Genomic DNA, 18,537 nt, shown 5'->3' with positions numbered 1-18,537 from the left:
CTGTTGACGAGAAACTTGTTAAACTAAATGAGTATATTATAAATTTATATGACAAGCATGCTCCTATCAAATCTAAACGCGTAAAAAGAACACCAGCACCATGGATGACTGCTGACATACGTAGTATGATTACGGACAGAAACACTGCATACAAAACGTTTAAACATGACAAGACAGAAATCTCTTATAATTATTATAAACTCTTACGTAACAGAACTACTCAAGCCATTAGAAACGCAAAACTGAGACATTTTCACAACATCTTGAAGGGGGGAGCTGACCCTTCCAAACTGTGGAGAAACTTACGGACAATTGGCTTAGGAAATCCCAGGACTCAGGTAGACAGTGTGCCAGTTTCTCTTGACGAACTAAATGACCATTTTGCAACGGTACAGTCAATAACCTTGGATACGGTCGACAAACAGCAGACAGTTAACGAATTACAAATGACTCCAATTCCGGATAGAGAAATATTTTTCTTCACTTATGTCACAGAAACTGAAGTGAGAGCGGCAATAAAACGTATTACTTCTAAAGCTGAAGGTGTGGATAATATTAGTATAATATTATTGAAGAAAATATTGGACATAATACTGCCGACATTAACACATATATTCAACGCCTCACTCATAACTTCTACCTACCCGAACCTCTGGAAGAAAGCCTTTATCCGTCCGATCCCTAAAATTAAAACCCCATTATGTGCAAATGATTTCCGTCCAATTAGTATCCTACCTGCCCTATCAAAAGCTCTGGAACGTATTGTTCACAAACAACTAATGAACTATCTAACCGAACATGCCTTACTGGACGAATACCAATCCGGGTTCAGAAATGGACATAGTACGACTACAGCACTACTAAAAGTGAATGAGGATATACGTGAAGCCACAGATGAACGTAAATTAACATTACTGACATTACTTGACTTCAGTAAGGCATTTGATACAGTTGACACGGACCTTCTATTATGTAAATTAAGACTTCTGCATCTTTCTGAAAGTTCTGTTACTTGGTTTGAATCCTACCTTCGCGAACGTCAACAATGTGTCATTGCATGCGATTATTCTTCAAGATGGTGTGTCGTGAAATCTGGAATTCAACAAGGATCAGTTCTCGGACCTTTACTCTTCATGATTTATATTAATGACGTGACTAAAATGATAAAACACTGCAAATACCATATGTATGCTGACGACTTGCAAATTTATTTGCATTTCCACCCTGATGAGACTAGTGACGCAGTAAATAAAATAAACGAAGACTTAAATTCGATTTCACTGTGGTCACACAAATTTGGATTAAGGTTAAATCCAGAGAAATCGCAAGCAATCGTAATGGGACATAATCGTCTACGAAGTACTCTTGATAGTGGTACTATACCACATATAACATTGAATGGGATTATTGTTAAATACAGTGAAACAGTTAAAAATCTTGGCATTTTTATGGATAGCGATCTAAATTGGAACACCCAAGTAACACACACTTGCAAAAAAATATTTTCTCAACTTCACTCTTTGTTTCATATGAAAGAATTTCTACCACTTAGTCTAAAAAAGAATCTTATTCAGACGCTTGTAATGCCCCATTTTGATTATTGCGATTCCTTACTAACTAATGTAAGTTCACTCTTAGCTGAGAGACTACAACGTGTTCATAATGTGTGCATACGATTCATCTGCAATACTCGTAAATTTGACCATATAACACCTTCCCTCCAGTTACTTTCATGGGTGCGTCTGAAGGAACGAAGAACAATACATTCACTGTCTCTTCTATTTAGAATCATGCATACTTCTACTCCGAATTATCTCTTATCGCGCTTTCAATTTCTTACAACTCTTCGAAACCGACATCAAGCACTTCTTTCTATCCCTCATCATAGAACGTCTCTATACTCATCCTCGTACACTGTAGAAATACCTCGTCTCTGGAATTCGCTACCTAATGATGTCAGGGACTGCCGGACTTTATCACAATTCAAAATTAAATTGGAAAATTTTGTCTTGTTTAATGCTTTTTAGATATTGCTAGAAGTGTCGATTTGTGTTTTTTTTTACTCCAGATTAAAATCGCAAGTTTCTTGTTTATGTTAGTTAATTAGGATACAATTAATTATACTTAATCACTCATTTAAAGTTTGTGTGACTGCAACCTGTGTATATTTTTGTGTGACTTTACTTCGTTTATAGTGTTTTTTTTCCTTTTTATTTCTGTTATTGTATTTGTATTCCTGGTGTTGTGGAAGAGAAGGCCTGATGGCCTTAACTACACCAGAATAAATAAATAAATAAATAAATAAATAAATAGAAAAAAAAGTCACATGCAATCATATCGGGTGACCTTGGTGGCCATGTCATGAAACATCTGTCCCTTACTCCAGCACGTCCTATCCAACGATCAGACATCTCCGTATTCAGGTAAGCACGAACTGCATTGTGGAAATGTGACGGAGCCCCATCTTGCTGAAAGATGAAATCGTCATCGAGATCTTGTCTAAGTTGAGTCACCAACCATTGCTCCAACATGTCCAGATATGAATGTCCAGTCACAGCAGCCTCAATGAAGAAGAAAGGTCCGTACAGTTTTCGTTGTGACAACGCGCAGAAAACATTCACCTTTGGTGAATCATGCTCATGTTCAATGATTCTGTGAGGTTTCTGTGTACCCCAAACACGACAGTTGTGCTTGTTAATTTTCCCACTCATATGGAATGTCGCTTCATCGCTGAAAATTAAGCAGCTGAATAAGTCATCGTCGTCTGCTATGAGTTTTCTTGCCAGCTACAACAACAGGCAGCAAAGGTGAATGTTGGATAGGACGTGCTGGAATAAGGGACAGATGTTTCATGACATGGCCACCAAGGTCACCTGATATGACTGCATGTGACTTTTTTCTATGGAGATGGCTAAAGGACCGTGTGTTTGTACCGCCTTTGCCACGTGATTTAGAGGAACTAAAAACCAGAATTCGAGAAGCTGCCGCCACAGTCACAGAGGATATGTTGAAAAGGGTATGGGAAGAGTTTGATTATCGTTTGGACATCTGCCGAGTCACTCGTGGTTCACACATTGAATCTCTGTAAGGTGTAAAACGAACTTTGAGAGTTTGACTTTAAACTGACGTGTGTTTGAAAGTGCTATCATTAGTAGTTTTTGTGTAATAAAATATTGAAAGTGTTACCGGACTTTTGATATGCCCTGTATATATGTTACAAACTATTGAAATTATTGGGTTATTAGTGGGTGCTAGAGGCACAATTACAAAAAAATGTATTAATTTCTGCAAAGAGTTCAATCTTGAATTCCCTTTGGCCAAGACTCTTTCTTTGATAGCTCTGAAATATTCAATCTATCTTTTGGGAAATCATATATATGAAGTAAATTAGTAACACAATAATAATAATTATATTTCTCACGAAAACATTTTCATAAAATTGTACGTATTTACTAATATCTGTATATTTGGTATACTTTGTCCTTCAGGGCAATCCCTATTTTGGGGGAAGTTTGTTTACATACATACATACATACATACATACATACATACATACATAGAGCAAAAATCTGAAAAATGATAAACATGTCACATAGGAGTTATTGCAGGAGCGATGACGAAATGCTTAGTATAGACTTTTGAAATGTAGATTACTGATACAAATGTTCAGTAATAAAATTTGTCACTTTGTCTTGAAAATCAGTTAGTCGAACATTTGTGAGATGAACATTAGCATCTTTCCCTTCACTGATAGGAATGTGTGTGAGTAGAGGAAAAAGGCTTGTCAACCAAACTGAAACGGGGAATGGTAAAAACACTGAAGGTATTCAGTGCAAATGCACACAATTTAGTCTGATTTAGTATGTACTTTATTTTAATTTTAAAATTATCAGGTTTCTCTATCAGATATTATATTTAATAATTGCTTTCGTGTACTTTCTGCTCTTTTCTTTTCGTGCTTAGCTAAGTGTCAAGTTTCAGTATTTGGGGCCAGTGACCTTGCAACAAGCCATAGCTCGCTGATCCCTGAAGCATCGGACTTGGCTTCAGGAATCAGCGAACTATGTCTCTCAAGGTCACCAGCCCCAAACACTGAAACTTAACGCTTAGCTAAGCATGAAAAGAAGAGAGCAGAAAGCTCATGGAAGCAACTTGAAAAACTTGAAAGCTTCAGAAATAATTATGATAATAATAATAATTTAATATTTGTTTCACATTTTGTATATATTATACCTTAATATATTCTAAGACATTATTCAGAAATTCTGCAAGCACTTTCAACAGCCGCGTCCAAAGAGAGGCATGCAGGTACACTGGATAACATCTGTGGAGCACTGGCAAGACTCATAATGACCAACGTGTCTGGAGTCCCAATGGCCCAGGTTTGTATGATTCCGATCCTAAGGGACCCTGATAAGTGCCAATTAGATCGCAATAAATGTTGGTGTGTTCTCAGGTGTTTCCTGTCTTTGTGAACTACCTGCCTCTGAGGGAGGATTTCGACGAGAACAAAGCAGTATTTGAATGCATGACCTATCTCTACCAACTGGGCCATCCCATGTTACTCAGTCATTTGAGTCCTGTCATGAAAGCAGGCTTTATAGTCTTGTGTGAAAATCAAGGCGTTAAAGGTGAGTGAATCATCTTTTTGTGAACACGCAATAGTACATTATGCAACGAGCCTATAATGGTAGTAATTAAGTCGCGAGTATGTTAATGAAACGAGCGCAAACGAGCATCTTAATTACTATTATAGTCAAGTTTCATACGACTTTTTATGCTCGACCATATTTCTAACTTGAAATTATTCAGAAGTATTCATTTTATTCTTATGTGACTGAAGAGCGGAAGTGACCTTGTGCATAGCTCGTAAATTGTGAGATGTGCGCAGACGCGAAAGTATTGATTTTTTCCGAGGAACAGATGTCCACATTGACCTTGCTATAATCTAGAGAGTAAACTAAATATTAATATTGATATAACATTGAAATTAAATTAGACATTGAAAAACGAGATGAAAAATTGAATTTATTTGAATATTATTTACAATTAACGCTAATTATTATAGTAACAGAACATAACCTTCTGCGACAGTATTGGATTTCCAGCCTCCGTGACTTTTCGCTAATTGTCTTTCGATTGCATATCCAAGAATAATCGATACTTGCGGTTTCATAATGGTACAATCAGTACAATGGAGATTTCTCATTGGCTGAACAACTGAATTATAATGAATAGATGTACTTTAATGAGGTGCATTAAAGGGCTACTACCAGGTGTATAATTACTACATTTCAGCATGGTAGAGCATAAAATTAATTATGGCGGATGTGTTGGCTTTCCATACCAGATGTCTTGGTGAGTTCAAGTAGCATTTTGTGATAGAGAAAGTATTGTGACTGTTTTCTATGAACTCACTCGTCTTTCCTTCTATCATTTCATTATCCATCATCATCATCATCATCATAAATGGGTTTATCAGTCAGTAAATAAAATTATTCTTTAGAGAGAAATTATCATTTTCGTTATTATAGTCCATTATTTCTCATAAATGGTTAACAATGAATAGCATATATGAGGTGGCCTTGGTCCACATCTAATTGGCCAATTCGTGCTTCTGTTTCCCTCCCTTTCTCGCATCGCTAGATGTCATCCTCTGCTGTAACTCAAGATCACTGTAGATACATATTTTATTATTCGTCTGCCAATCACCATTTACTTCGTTGGAATATGTTATGTGTCTACTGCTGTGGAGTAACAACATGCCTGACCGTGAAACAAGCGGACCTGGGTTCAAATCCTGGTTGGGAAAGTTACCTGCTTGAGGTTTCTTCCAGGGTTTTCCCTCAACCCATTAAGAGCAAATGCCGGATTACTTCTTGCATTGGACTCTGGACTCATCTCACTAGCATTATCATCTTCATCCCACTCAGACGCTAGATAATGATAGCAATTGATAAAGCATCGTAAATCAATTAAAAAAATATACGTTGTGTAGTTTAGAAATTATAGACGTGACAAACTGGCCTGAAAATGTGTTGGTCGACTTTGTGGGATGGCACCCTAACACTGGACTGAGCTTACCTCTTCTTCTATACAACATTGTTCAGCATTACTTGAAGTATTCTGCTGGAATCTATCCTTCAAATTTCGTTTTTCCAATTTAATTCTTCATCATCACTATAACTGTCACCACAGGCCATTTATTCTCTCTTGACTTCTGATGGTCCTACCAGCATTTAATCTTTTTGGATATTTGGCCTTCCTCTCATTGTGTAGTGCATACTATATGGTGCTGAAAGCATCATGATCACAAAATCATAAGATAGATTGTATATTACACTTTTCGCAGATGGGTTTATTTGTTCGGTGGTAAAGTAATGAATGTCAGGAAGTGTAAATTGGTTAACTGTTCAGTTCTGCCATGTTATTTTTCGTTTATTTTAACATTAATGGCGACATAACACATTTGCTTGCTGATCCAGAACTGCGCTTGGGCGTGGGTTCGATTCCCATTTGGGCTGATTACCTGATTTGATTTTTTTTCTGACGTTTTCCCAACTGTAAAGCGAATGTCAGGTAATCCATGACGAATCCTCTGTCACATCTCGTGAAATACCATCTTGCTATCAAAAATACATTGACACTAAGTAACCTAGTTGATACAGCGTTGTTAAATAACCATCTAAACATTAACATTAACGAATTATTTGAGCTGTTTAGTATACATACATGTAGAATACAATGCATGTGTAGTACTTGTCATTGTAATGTATGAATGTGCTATTTACGTCACTGCTTTTTCTGTTTCCAGAAACCTTAGAACTGGTATTAAATCTGATGAAGACAATGCAAATGAATTTCCGAGATGAGTTTTCCAACGTTGCCACAACTCTTCCACCAGAATATGCATCCACAATTCAGCAACTTTTTTCCTAGCTGAAAAGTACGAAAGTATATAGGCCTCATGTTATGAAATGAAGAGATTTTGAATATTTTTACGGTATGAAAAACCGTTATTATTGAGGTATAAAAATATCAGATATGTGAGAGATAATAGTAAATTGAACATCTAAGAAATGGAATCTCTCTGCTGGATGCATGCAATGAGTTATGACTCATGAATGTTATCTGATATTCAGGTTTGAGAATGTTATCATTAGAGTTAGTGATAATGTTCTGTCATGAATGTAATGACAACAGCTACGCTTCAAGGTGACAGAATTGTCGACACTTGGATACAAGTTAAATTAATACTCCGTTTAAATTTGTGTTTTGTAGTAACTTATATGCTAGTAAATCGTATTGCTGAATAACTCTAAAAGAATATTTTGGTGATATGCATCAACGTCACATGATGATATCACATTATTTGTGACATATCCCCATTTTGTTTCAGTTTTGATATCATGACAAAGATACTATTTATTGGCAAAAGCAGAAAAGAACTGTTGCAGAGATAATACGTGTAATTTTATGTTATTTATAAATTAACAATGTTATGCTATGTGTCAAATTATATTTAAAAAGACTGAAATAATATATGATGTTACAGAGGTTACTGGACTGGTTGAAAGATGGATATTTATATATATATATGAAATACGTTAATTGTAGAGTTTGCCAACTGCTACATGAAGCTCAAAAAGTGACAGTTTAACAGTTTTACCAGGTAGCACAACAGTCCATTGATAACCGCAGAGAATTCTCTGTGGTTATTTCCCAAGTATAAGTGTAATGTGCCTTTATTTATCTTGTCTGTTTGAGTAGTCAGATTATATATATACTATATACTTTAGAGTATGACCCAAGCTTTTTTATATTCAATACTATTATCATATTGAATGTTGGGAGTTCCTATATCAATAAATAATTGAGAAATCTTAAGTGATTGAGTTATTATGCTACAGAAAAGGAAAGTATTATTTATAACTTTGTGACTCTAAGGCAATATGTGACGTCACTTTTTGCATCAGGAGTGAGAATTTAAAGTTCGAACTTATGTATAAACTCATAATACGGTATCACATAACAATAAGTTACAGAGAAAAATAATAGAAATGTGCATGTTATCTTTTGCCATGATAAAAAAAAAAAAAACCAATATGCACAACATATTGCAAAGTCTCATTTTCGCCAAAAATTGACGTATCACCTCTTGCCTAGGAGTCAGAACTAGGCCCCGAAAGTTCATATCCTAGTAATCTGTTAAATATGCATGCAAATATAAACTTGACAATATATACGAGGGGGATCCAGGAAATAACGACCGTTCGCGCATACCCGCCGCGCAGCTGACTCCCCTTCCTTGTTTGAAGATCAACTGGCTTCCTTAACATGTGTTCTCATAATGTTGTGAGTACTGGTTGCAACAAGTCGCCATTGTGCATTTTGTGTTACTTCAAAATGAACGACGTGATTGATAATCCCGCCGACTGTGAGGTGAGGAGTGTGATTCGATTTTTGAATGCCCGACATTTGAAACCTGCAGGAACTTACCGGCAATTGAAAGAAGTGTATGGCGATACTGTAATGAATGAAAGAAATGTGAGAAAATGGTGCGAAATGTTCAACAATGGGCAAAACGATGAAACTCGACCCGGATGCCCATCACTCATCACAGAAGACCTGAAGACTAAAGTGAACGACAGAATCTTGCAAGACAGGTGCACATCGCTCGACGAATTGCATATTGCCTTTCCTGACATTTCTTGTTCTTTGCTTGGTGAAATTGTGTCGCAACATCTTGGCTACCACAAAATCTGTGCACGATGGGTTCCACGGCAACTGAGTGACCAACACAAAACTCAGAGAATGGCCTCAGCATTGACATTCTTGATGCGATATCACACAGATGGAGACGCCTTTCTTGATCAAATTGTGACTGGTGATGAGACCTGGGTGTCTCACAACACCCCAGAGACCAAGCGCCGATCACGTCAGTGGCATCATCCCTCATCACCCAAGAAACCGAGAAAATTCAAACAGACTCTCTCAACACAAAAAGTCATGGCTACTGTCTTTTGGGATCGCAAAGGTGTTCTTTTGCTGGATTTCATGCCAAAAGGTACTATGATTAATGCAAATCGTTATTGTGAGACTTTACGAAAACTACGGCGAGCCATCCAAAACAAGAGGCGAGGAATGCTTTCGAGAGGAGTTGTGCTTCTTCACGACAACGCCCGCCCGCACACTGCTGCTTCAACTCGAGAATTGCTGCATCAATTCGGTTGGGAAATCTTTGATCATCCGCCCTATAGTCCAGACCTTGCTCCTAGCGATTTTCACCTTTTCACTAAGCTGAAAGACTTTCTGGGTAGTACGCGTTTTGGAAGTGATGAAGAGTTGAAGAAGACAGTGAACACCTGGCTTAATGAACTGGCGGCAGAGGAGTATAACACGGGAATTCTAAAGCTAGTGAACAGATACGACAAATGTTTAAATGTAGGTGGTGATTATGTAGAGAAGTAAAGGAAGCTTCAGTTATGTAACAGACTTTGTTTTTTCAAATAAATACATTTTTTTTTTAATTATTACAACAAAACGATCGTTATTTCCTGGATCCCCCTTGTACTATAGTCCCGTCACTCTAATTTCCGGCAGCCAATCGCATTGCAGGTCGGCTACATTTAAACGTGTGCCTCTTGTGATTTGCTTATGAAGACGTTATTCATTTCTTAAGGCTCGATAAATACTTAATATAATCGCCCGCCATTTTGGCTCTTTCGTTGGCGTCTGCAGAAAGCACACGAAGACGTTATTTGCCGCTCAATTATTTGCTGAATTACAGTGCGTTTGATTTATTATCATAGGAGCTACGACATGATAATGTTTAACGGTGTGGCAAATAGATTCCTCGTATGGTAGCTCGGGAACGAAAGAACAAAAATGGCGTCGCGACTATAGTGTATACACTGAATTTATAATTTGTATTAGGCAAGCCTGTAGTCCAGGTAATGCAGGAATTTTCTCTCAGTGCTCCAGTTCTGTGATATCCTATGAATTCTCTATGATCATCATTCACAGAGGTGTCAAGTGTTAAGGAATTATGATCAAAGGGAAAATTATTACGGAAAGAAAATATCCATTCATTCATAGTTTTCTGCTCAAGGGCAGTCTTTCATTGCAAACCCAGTATTTGCCATTATTCTCTAATTTCTGCCTTTCTCTTAGTCTCCGCATACAATCCATATACTCGTATTTTAATGTTGTCTATCATCTGATATCTTCTTCTGCCCTGAACTTTTCTCCCATTCACCATTCCTTGCAGTGCATCCTTCAGTAGGCAGTCTTGGAATAACAGTGTAATATTTTAATTTATTCTGCAAATATAAAACGAGAAAAAATATGTCAACACAGCTTGCTTCTACTGCGTGTTCAGTTCAAAGTGTGTCATAGCTCGCTGTATGACGTCATGTGGCTAGCCGATGAGCCTAGACAATTCAATCTAACTACACTTCCGCAGAGGTGTATTACCTATGTGCCAGAGAAGTTGCCTAGCAAGTACAGGGTTCATTCCAAAGAATACTTACCTATATTTACGGTAACACCTGTAGTGGCAGGAATGTGAACTGTTTGGAAACGTGTACTGGGGTGAGTTTTTTTCTTACTGCCGGGATATGGGGAGAGGGTTAAAACGATTACTTACATACCGTATTTGTTGACATTAACTTCGACTGTCAACTTGGACACGGAGCATTTGATTTGTGTTGTGGAATGCTGCCGTACGCAACCAATGATAACAAATACCCTGCTTACGACTTGGCCTAGCAAAATACAGTTCGAAAGAGGTTATGGTAGCACACAGACTGCCATCTGTTGCTACGACATTCAAGTTATACCGTACACGTTCTCAAGTTCAGATTGAACGCCTTGATTAATAGGCAACTTCTCTGACTTAAAAGCTGAAACTCGCTTCAAATTGCTGACTCACAACAGTGACGTCATGACACACTTTGAAATGAACACCCAGTAGTTCTATGTACAGTATTTGGTAGCCATGCGGGTGAAATCGTCACTTCCACCTTCTATAATCGCTGGTGTTAAATCAAGGAGTAAGTTAATCTGTGATATTACAGAGTGAATTTGGCACTTTTATTTCCTGTATTTTAATTTCCAGTAAGTGGTTTTCTGAAATGAAGCATCCACTAGTAAGAAAACAGCACTATTACAAAAACATCAAGATGGTTACACAAAGGAATGGCCATGCTTAGTCGCTTCACATATTGGTGAAAACTGTGTGTTTAGTAGTGTGTGCTCATGTGACTCTTCTGTAGCTCATGGTGCCAAAGATGACACATTTATTCAAAGAAACATAAAAAATAATATGGTCAAGTCAAACTGAAAAACAAGCGTATTTGGTCACCCTTTGTTAATAACAGTAACTCTTCTACAGAAAGAGTTTTCAATGCTGTAAGAAAGAATCAAACACAATTGAGGCACATCAGTACTGGAATCACTTCTGATCCAGAAAATCAAGGTGTCTTAAGAAGTGTGTTTCAAGAAGAAATTTGCAGAAAAGCAGGTGTTAGATGCAAAGCATGTAACAAGGAATGTTTTATCACAGAACTGACGGATAATGTGTTATATATTGTAATTGTTCAGATTTGACTTCGAAAGGGAGAAGTGAATAAGACGAAATTACGGATAACCCACTTCAAAGGTTGGCAGCACTTCTGCATCATTATGAGTGCAAACCCTGATCACACATAACAGATTGATCAGCCTAATGGACTTTAAAGATAACTTTTATCAGTTTCACTCTGCTGACATCTAGCGACTGCAAAAGAAGTCATGTTATAACCCGATGGAATTGCATGAAGTAATAGCTTGTAGCAGTACTTCCATCTAGCAATTGTTACTAGAAAATTCATTTTCGACAGTGGAGATTCTATAGTCCCAACGCTGTTATTTCCAGCATGACTCCGCCTCTTTGCTTACGTCTTAGAAAGTGAAGGCTCTATAAAGTCTAGGTAGTAGTATCGTTCGCCATTTTTGTTCTTACGTTGCCGAGCTACCATACGAGGAATCTATTTGCCACACTGTTAAACATTATCATGTCATAGCTCCTATGATAATAAGTCAAACGCAATGTAATTCAGCAAATAATTGAGCGGCAAATAATGTCTTCGTGTGCTTTCTGCGAACGCCAACGAAAGAGCTAAAATGGCGGGCGATTATATTAAGTATTTATCGAGCCTTAAGAAATGAATCAGCAAATCACAAGACGCACACGTTTAAATGTAGCCGACCTGCAATGCGATTGGCTGCCGGAAATTAGAGCGACGGGACTATAGTGGTTGTTCTTTTATATGTTGCCATATTATAACATGGGAATGGCGCTGCTGAACAGTATACTCTATTGTTCATATGCTAAAAGAGGATAAATGTTCATATTCCCTCTTGTTTGAAAAATCCCTTGTGCAGACACTTGTATTGCCCCATTTTGACTATGCCATCAATGGGGATTCCAATCATTACCATGATTATTGTTATTATTATCATAAATATCATTAATGTTAATGTTATGTTTTATTTAACAACGCTCGCAACTGCAGAGGTTATATCAGCATCGCCGGATGTGCCGGAATTTTGTCCCGCAGGAGTTCTTTTACATGCCAGTAAATCTACTGACATAAGCCTGTCGCATTTAAGCACACTTAAATGCTATCGACCTGGCCCGAGATCGAACCAACAACCTTGGGCATAGAAGGCCAGCGCTATACCAACTCGCCAACCAGGTTGACTCAATATCATCATGTCGGCCTCGGTAGCGTAGTCGGTATAGTGCTGCCCTTCTGTGCTCGAGGTTGCGGGTTCGATCCCGGCCCAAGTCGATGGCATTTAAGTGTGTTTAAATGCTACAGGCTTATATCAGCAGATCTACTGGCATGTAAAAGAACTCCTTTGGGGACAAAATTCCGGCACACTTGCGACGCTGATATAACCTCGACAGTTGCGAACGTCGTTAAATAACGCCCTGAACATTTCATTGAGTGTTTATGTCAAAGGCGGTTCTTATTTTGGATAGACTAGTGTCTTTTAAGTGTTTGACAACATTCATCAATAGCCATTTTGTGTCGTGATAAACAATAACGCAGCAAGGAAAGTACCTACTTTCTAAACTGAGGTAAATTATGTTTTGTTAAAGTGCAAATTTAATACCCGCCATTAGTAAAAAAAAATTATGTAATGTGATACACGCACATGATGGTGGGATGCAAATTTGGTTTGATTGTAAGCATTTTAAGTGAAAGAAATACAATGCTATGCGCTAAAGAAAATATTATAGCATTGCACAGTGAATTAACTTGTGTATGGGCTGCCAAAATGGTCGTGTCTACGAATGTACACTCCTTTCCAGGAAAAGGTAAGCATTATAACATACCTACCACAGAACAACAAAATAAGATAACTACTTAATATTTGATTTTATTCAATGGTTGAATTTGTAGTGTACTATAAATTCAGAAAAATAGTCACATTTTGCGAATGAGCACAACGTGCGAGACACATCGTAAAGAGGTCCAAAAAGTAAAGAGTCATTAACTTCGTAGGTCTTATGATAGAGCAAGAGTCTTGGGCCAACACCTAAAGTTGGGCATTGTCATTGGTTACAACAACGTTCTCAGGATCAAAGTACATTACACCAGTAAATTATAAAATTGCTGTAGCAATAAACGTTCGTTTAACTTCCCACGGTTTTTTTAATCGGATGTGATTAGTTGGGTAATTTGCTAGGAGACGTCGTTGCATATGGACCACGGTTAAACGAAGTATTTTCCCTGGACCAAAAATACAAGATGCGTTGCTCGTTTCACCTTATTATGAATAAGTGTCGGGGAAAGTGTCTTATTTTAGGTTATAATTCAGAACTTGTTCAATATATAATAAGATGTTTAGGATTAGTGTAAAACTGGCCTATGTGCAACGACGTCTCCTAGCAAATTACCGATTACCGGTACTTGTACTATCGTGTTTAGATATATTTTAATGTTAGATATGATGAAAATATATTATTTGTAACAGTTACTAAATGTACAACACAGTGAGTAGATTTGCTGACGATATATATATTTTTTTATTTAATTTAATTTTCCGTAGCGTAGTTTCAAATAAGAGGGTTGCCAACATTGATTCCGTGAATATGCTGTTGGTTATCATTTAAGTATATGGGCGTTTTAATAGCTTTATAGTAAAAATAATGCCAATTTCTGAATACCAGTTAAGACAGAAAAGAAAATAATAGATAAGTAAACTATCGCATGAGTTTCATAATAATGCGAACATAACCACAAAATGTATATTGAGAAGTCAACACGGAGCTAGACGCCTGCAGCAAGATTGCGGCTGCAAAAGTAGCGTCCAGTTGCAACTTTTGCAGCGCTCAGGTTGCGCGAAAAGTATAAATAGCGTGCAGCGCGCTACTTTTGGCTTAAGTATGAACACGACACGCAACTTCTGCAGCTGCAGTACCAAAGTTGCGCAGCAATAAGACCCTTGCCTGCCGATCCGGAGTTGCGCTCGGGCGTGGATCCGGACTAATTGGACGGTTGGGTTTTTTCCGAGGTTTTCCCATCTGTAAAGCAAATGTCAGCTAATCTATGGCGAATCCTCGGCCTTATCTCGCTATCACAAATTCCATCGACGCTAAATACTCCCGCAGTTGATACAGCGTCGTCAAATAACCAAGTAAAAAACCACGGGGTCCAACCAAGTTCATTGGCAGCCGACTCTATACTGAATTCTAGCCCTGATTACACACATACACGCATGTATATAATATATAAACAAATAAGTAAACAAAAGGATGGAGTTTTACCACCTCCCATACCATCGTACCAAATCATACGTGTTCTCCTATTGGTTACTGTTGATGTACGCGCTAAAAATTAGTTCGCAATTCCTTATCGAGATGTTGATCGTCACTGATAATTTAGACAAGTGAAATATGATAAAATCATGACTCGAGATTTGTGATATGTTCAGAATGCTGATATGAGTTATCACAAATCTCTTCTCACAAAATTAATATTGACTGTCTAAAGTAGGCGGACTTCCTTTAGGCCGTAGGCCTACTGTTGTATTTCATACAGTGGCGTCTCGTGCCTTTCTTGGATGGGTGTTCACAAAAAGAATATGAGTAATGAACACACCGATATATTCTCGTATAGCTGAGTCACACGTCAGAGATAAACGAGTTCTAATATGCATGCACCAAATCTACGCATATAAAACCAAAATTAAAACCATTAAACAAGAGTAGATTAAAATTAATTCACTGTTGTTGTAGATGGTGTTGAATATCTGGATTTATTTGTAGAGAAACTCCATGCGCCTAGTTTTGAGAGATTCTAACTTATCAATAACTTGATTATTGAAGTCTCTAATGTTGTTAACAAGTTCCCCCCCCCCCCACTGTCAACGCAGCCAATGTACTTAATCGGTTTTCTGCCATGGTGTACGGAGGGATGTTTTAATAATTTCACACACGTCCGTAGCTAAACTTCAAGTGTTACTGTTTCAACTTTCAATACGGACCAATGCAGCTTGTATTTTTCTTACTTTGCTTAACAAAAAACAACAGAATCAGCCCCCGTGCGTAGCGGTATTTTGAAAAGAGACAGTAAAGAGAGAAAACGAGGAAAGAGGGAGAAAGGAACAGGATGCCAGACCCAAGAGAGATGGAGTGTCTCTCCTTCTCTGTCATTAGCACGTTAAGACCTGTGCGAGCCAGAGCTATTGTAACCATTGTAACAAACCAGAAATTATTCTCGCCTCAGGCTATTCCACCCTGCTAGAGAAAAATTGTGCGAGCTGCTGGATTTTAATGAATGACCCCTCATTTTGAAGCTTGGAACTCAAAGTTTTTCAGAAAAATAGTAGTTTTTCAGTGAAATGTTAATTTTTCAACATAATTTTCCTATTTTCCAAAATCCATTTGTCGTCAGTTTTGAGAACTAGCTAACAGCATTTCAGAATAAAACAAAACACACACTACAGTAAACAATATTACATGAAGGCCATGATCTCCAAGAATGCTGACATAATATTTAGAGCTCAAATTAAATTGGTTATTAAAAAATAATTTACAGGTTCGATTCTGTGGTGTGTAATTTTCTGGGTACAGCTGTGTATTGGATATTAAAAACTACAAAACTTGAAGTGGTTTGATGACATTATTACCATTAGAAATGAAATATTATTGTAGTTAATACCATGATGTGACTTTTTTCATTAATTATACATATTAATGCTAGGCCTATATTTATGATATGAAATTGAAACGTTTTGGGGTTATATAAGTAGATGTAGAGAATAACAAATTAGATTCTGATTTCTATATTTTACTGAATGGCGGCTATATAGTATATGTTACTGAAAGCTATAAAACTTACGTAAGATAATAATATTATTAAAAATCAAATATTTTTATAGTTATTAATCAAGTGATGTTGGGTCTTTTTCATATATTTAATGGCGGTGTGGTGTAGATATTTATATGCGTGGTTCTCTTCAGTATTGGCTCGAGAGAGTATCTTTCATTATTATGGAAGCAAATAACTTTCAGAATGTCTGGTATTCTTCATTGAAAATAAATCTGAAAAATGTTTATTTGAACGTCTAATGAACTTAGTTTGCAGCATTTGCTGCACAAGCCACTAGTTTTTGTTATAAAGCCTGCCAAATATGGAGGAAAGGAGATCAGACAGAATAATGTTGACACCTAAAATAAGTAAATGGAAGAAACTACAGAAAAACCCCAACTACGACTCTGTTCGTCATAAGTGTCAATATGAAAAATCCCAGGCCTGGCCAGGACTCGAATCCAGTCCCCATTAAAGGTTTATGTTCTAGAACTCTCTTCTAGAGCTCTAGAGTCTAGACAATAATGATCAGTAGAAACCACCACTGTTGAGCGGTTAAGTTTACAGTGTCATGTTTTTTCTTTGGATGAGATAGGAACGTGCCTTTGAATGTAAATAAAGGGTGAGGATTACTTTGAGATGGTATCGTCCACAATGAGTCACTCTGATATTTTAAACATACGATAAACATGTCCACAAATAAATTCCAATGACAATTCCAAACGTAGAAAGGAAGAGAAGAAAAGAAGATACACTGAACATGTCTCAGACTAGGAAGCAGTGTGTTATCGGCTTCATGCTTGTGCACAATGTTCGATGCAGCTACGCGAAACTCCTTTCTCAGCTTTAACTTTGCTTCTATATTTGGATTTTATTACCGCTAGAGCTGAAAATCCTGCCTTGCAAAGGTATGTGACAAAAGACAAAAATTACTCTTACGGTGTTCTGAGTAGTCCTTTGCCACACTGAGTCAGTGTGGAGTCTGAAGAATAACTGCTCCTGCTCAGAAGTAGGCCTACTGAAGGTTGATGGTGGATTTGCTCTAAACAGGTTTATATCCTTCTTATGTGGGGGTTTAATTCTTATGATGCAAGGTAGGCCTACTGTATATGAAGGGTTCAGAGCCATAGTGGGCCAAGCGCCATTTATTAAAAACGGGTTAAAGTGAAGTGAATATCATAGTTTAATGAAGATTGACATATCATTTAGTTTTAATGTGTATACTTTATATTACTTGCTATATGTTTCCATTGAATTATGATAATAACTTCATTTTAACCCTTGTTTTGTATGGTTTTAGTAAATGGCGCTTGGCCCACTATGGTTCTGAACCCTTCATATAATAATGCAAGTTTGTCAGTTTGCCGCTTTGGGGCTGGAGTGTTCTAGCTGTTCCGATGAGGAAGGGGAGAAAGCTGGTTATAAGTGTTGTCAATCTGACAATTTTATAGTACATTATGCAACGAGCCTATGATGGTAGTAATTAAGACGCGAGTATGTTTGTTTATGAAACGAGCGCAAGCGAGTTTCATAATTTTCATACGAGCGTCTTAATTACCATTATAGGCAAGTTTCATACGACTTTTTATGCTCGACCATATTTCTAACTTGAAATTATTCATAAGTATTCATGTTATGGTTATCTAAGTGAAGAGCGGAACTGACGCGAAAGTATTGATTTTTTCCGAGGAACGAATGTCATTGACCTTGATATAATCTAGAGAATAACATGAACATTAATATTGATATAACCTGGAAATTGATTTAGAATTGAAAAACGAGAATAATCGATACTTGCGGTTTTATAATGGTACAATGGTGATTTCTCATTGGCTGAACAACTGAACTATAATGAATAGGTGTACTTTAATGAGGTGCATTAAAGGGCTACTACCAGGTGTATAATTACTACATTTCGGCATGGTCGAGCATAAAATATATAATGTTGTTGTTTAGTCAACTGTTCGAAGACAGGTTTGAGCCTTTTAAGTAACACCAAAAGGCATCACTCATGAGACAACTAGGCCGGGAGATAATGGGGTAGGGTGGCCAATTCTTTTCCTCCAACATAAAATGAATACCGGTACCCCTTATTTACAGAATTTGCAAGTTTCATAGCATTGATATTACAATAATAATAATAATAATAATAATAATAATAATAATAATA

General features: G+C 37.2%; 1 protein-coding gene across 1 annotated transcript in view; it reads left to right on the top strand.

Moving 5' to 3' along the window:
* LOC138710953 (importin-4-like) overlaps positions 1–7,887 on the top strand; it is a 60,139-nt gene extending 52,252 nt beyond the window's left edge. Inside the window, exons 17-19 of the mRNA XM_069842213.1 lie at positions 4,250–4,382; positions 4,457–4,631; positions 6,815–7,887. Coding sequence (XP_069698314.1) covers positions 4,250–4,382; positions 4,457–4,631; positions 6,815–6,939 — 433 coding nt within the window. The 3' untranslated portion in view covers positions 6,940–7,887. The remainder of the gene's footprint in view (positions 1–4,249; positions 4,383–4,456; positions 4,632–6,814) is intronic.
* The last annotated feature ends 10,650 nt before the right edge of the window (positions 7,888–18,537 follow it).

Source organism: Periplaneta americana, chromosome 1, assembly GCF_040183065.1.
Source record: "Periplaneta americana isolate PAMFEO1 chromosome 1, P.americana_PAMFEO1_priV1, whole genome shotgun sequence".
Classification (NCBI taxonomy): Eukaryota; Metazoa; Arthropoda; class Insecta; order Blattodea; family Blattidae; genus Periplaneta; species Periplaneta americana.
This window is presented reverse-complemented; position numbering and strand designations above follow the sequence as displayed.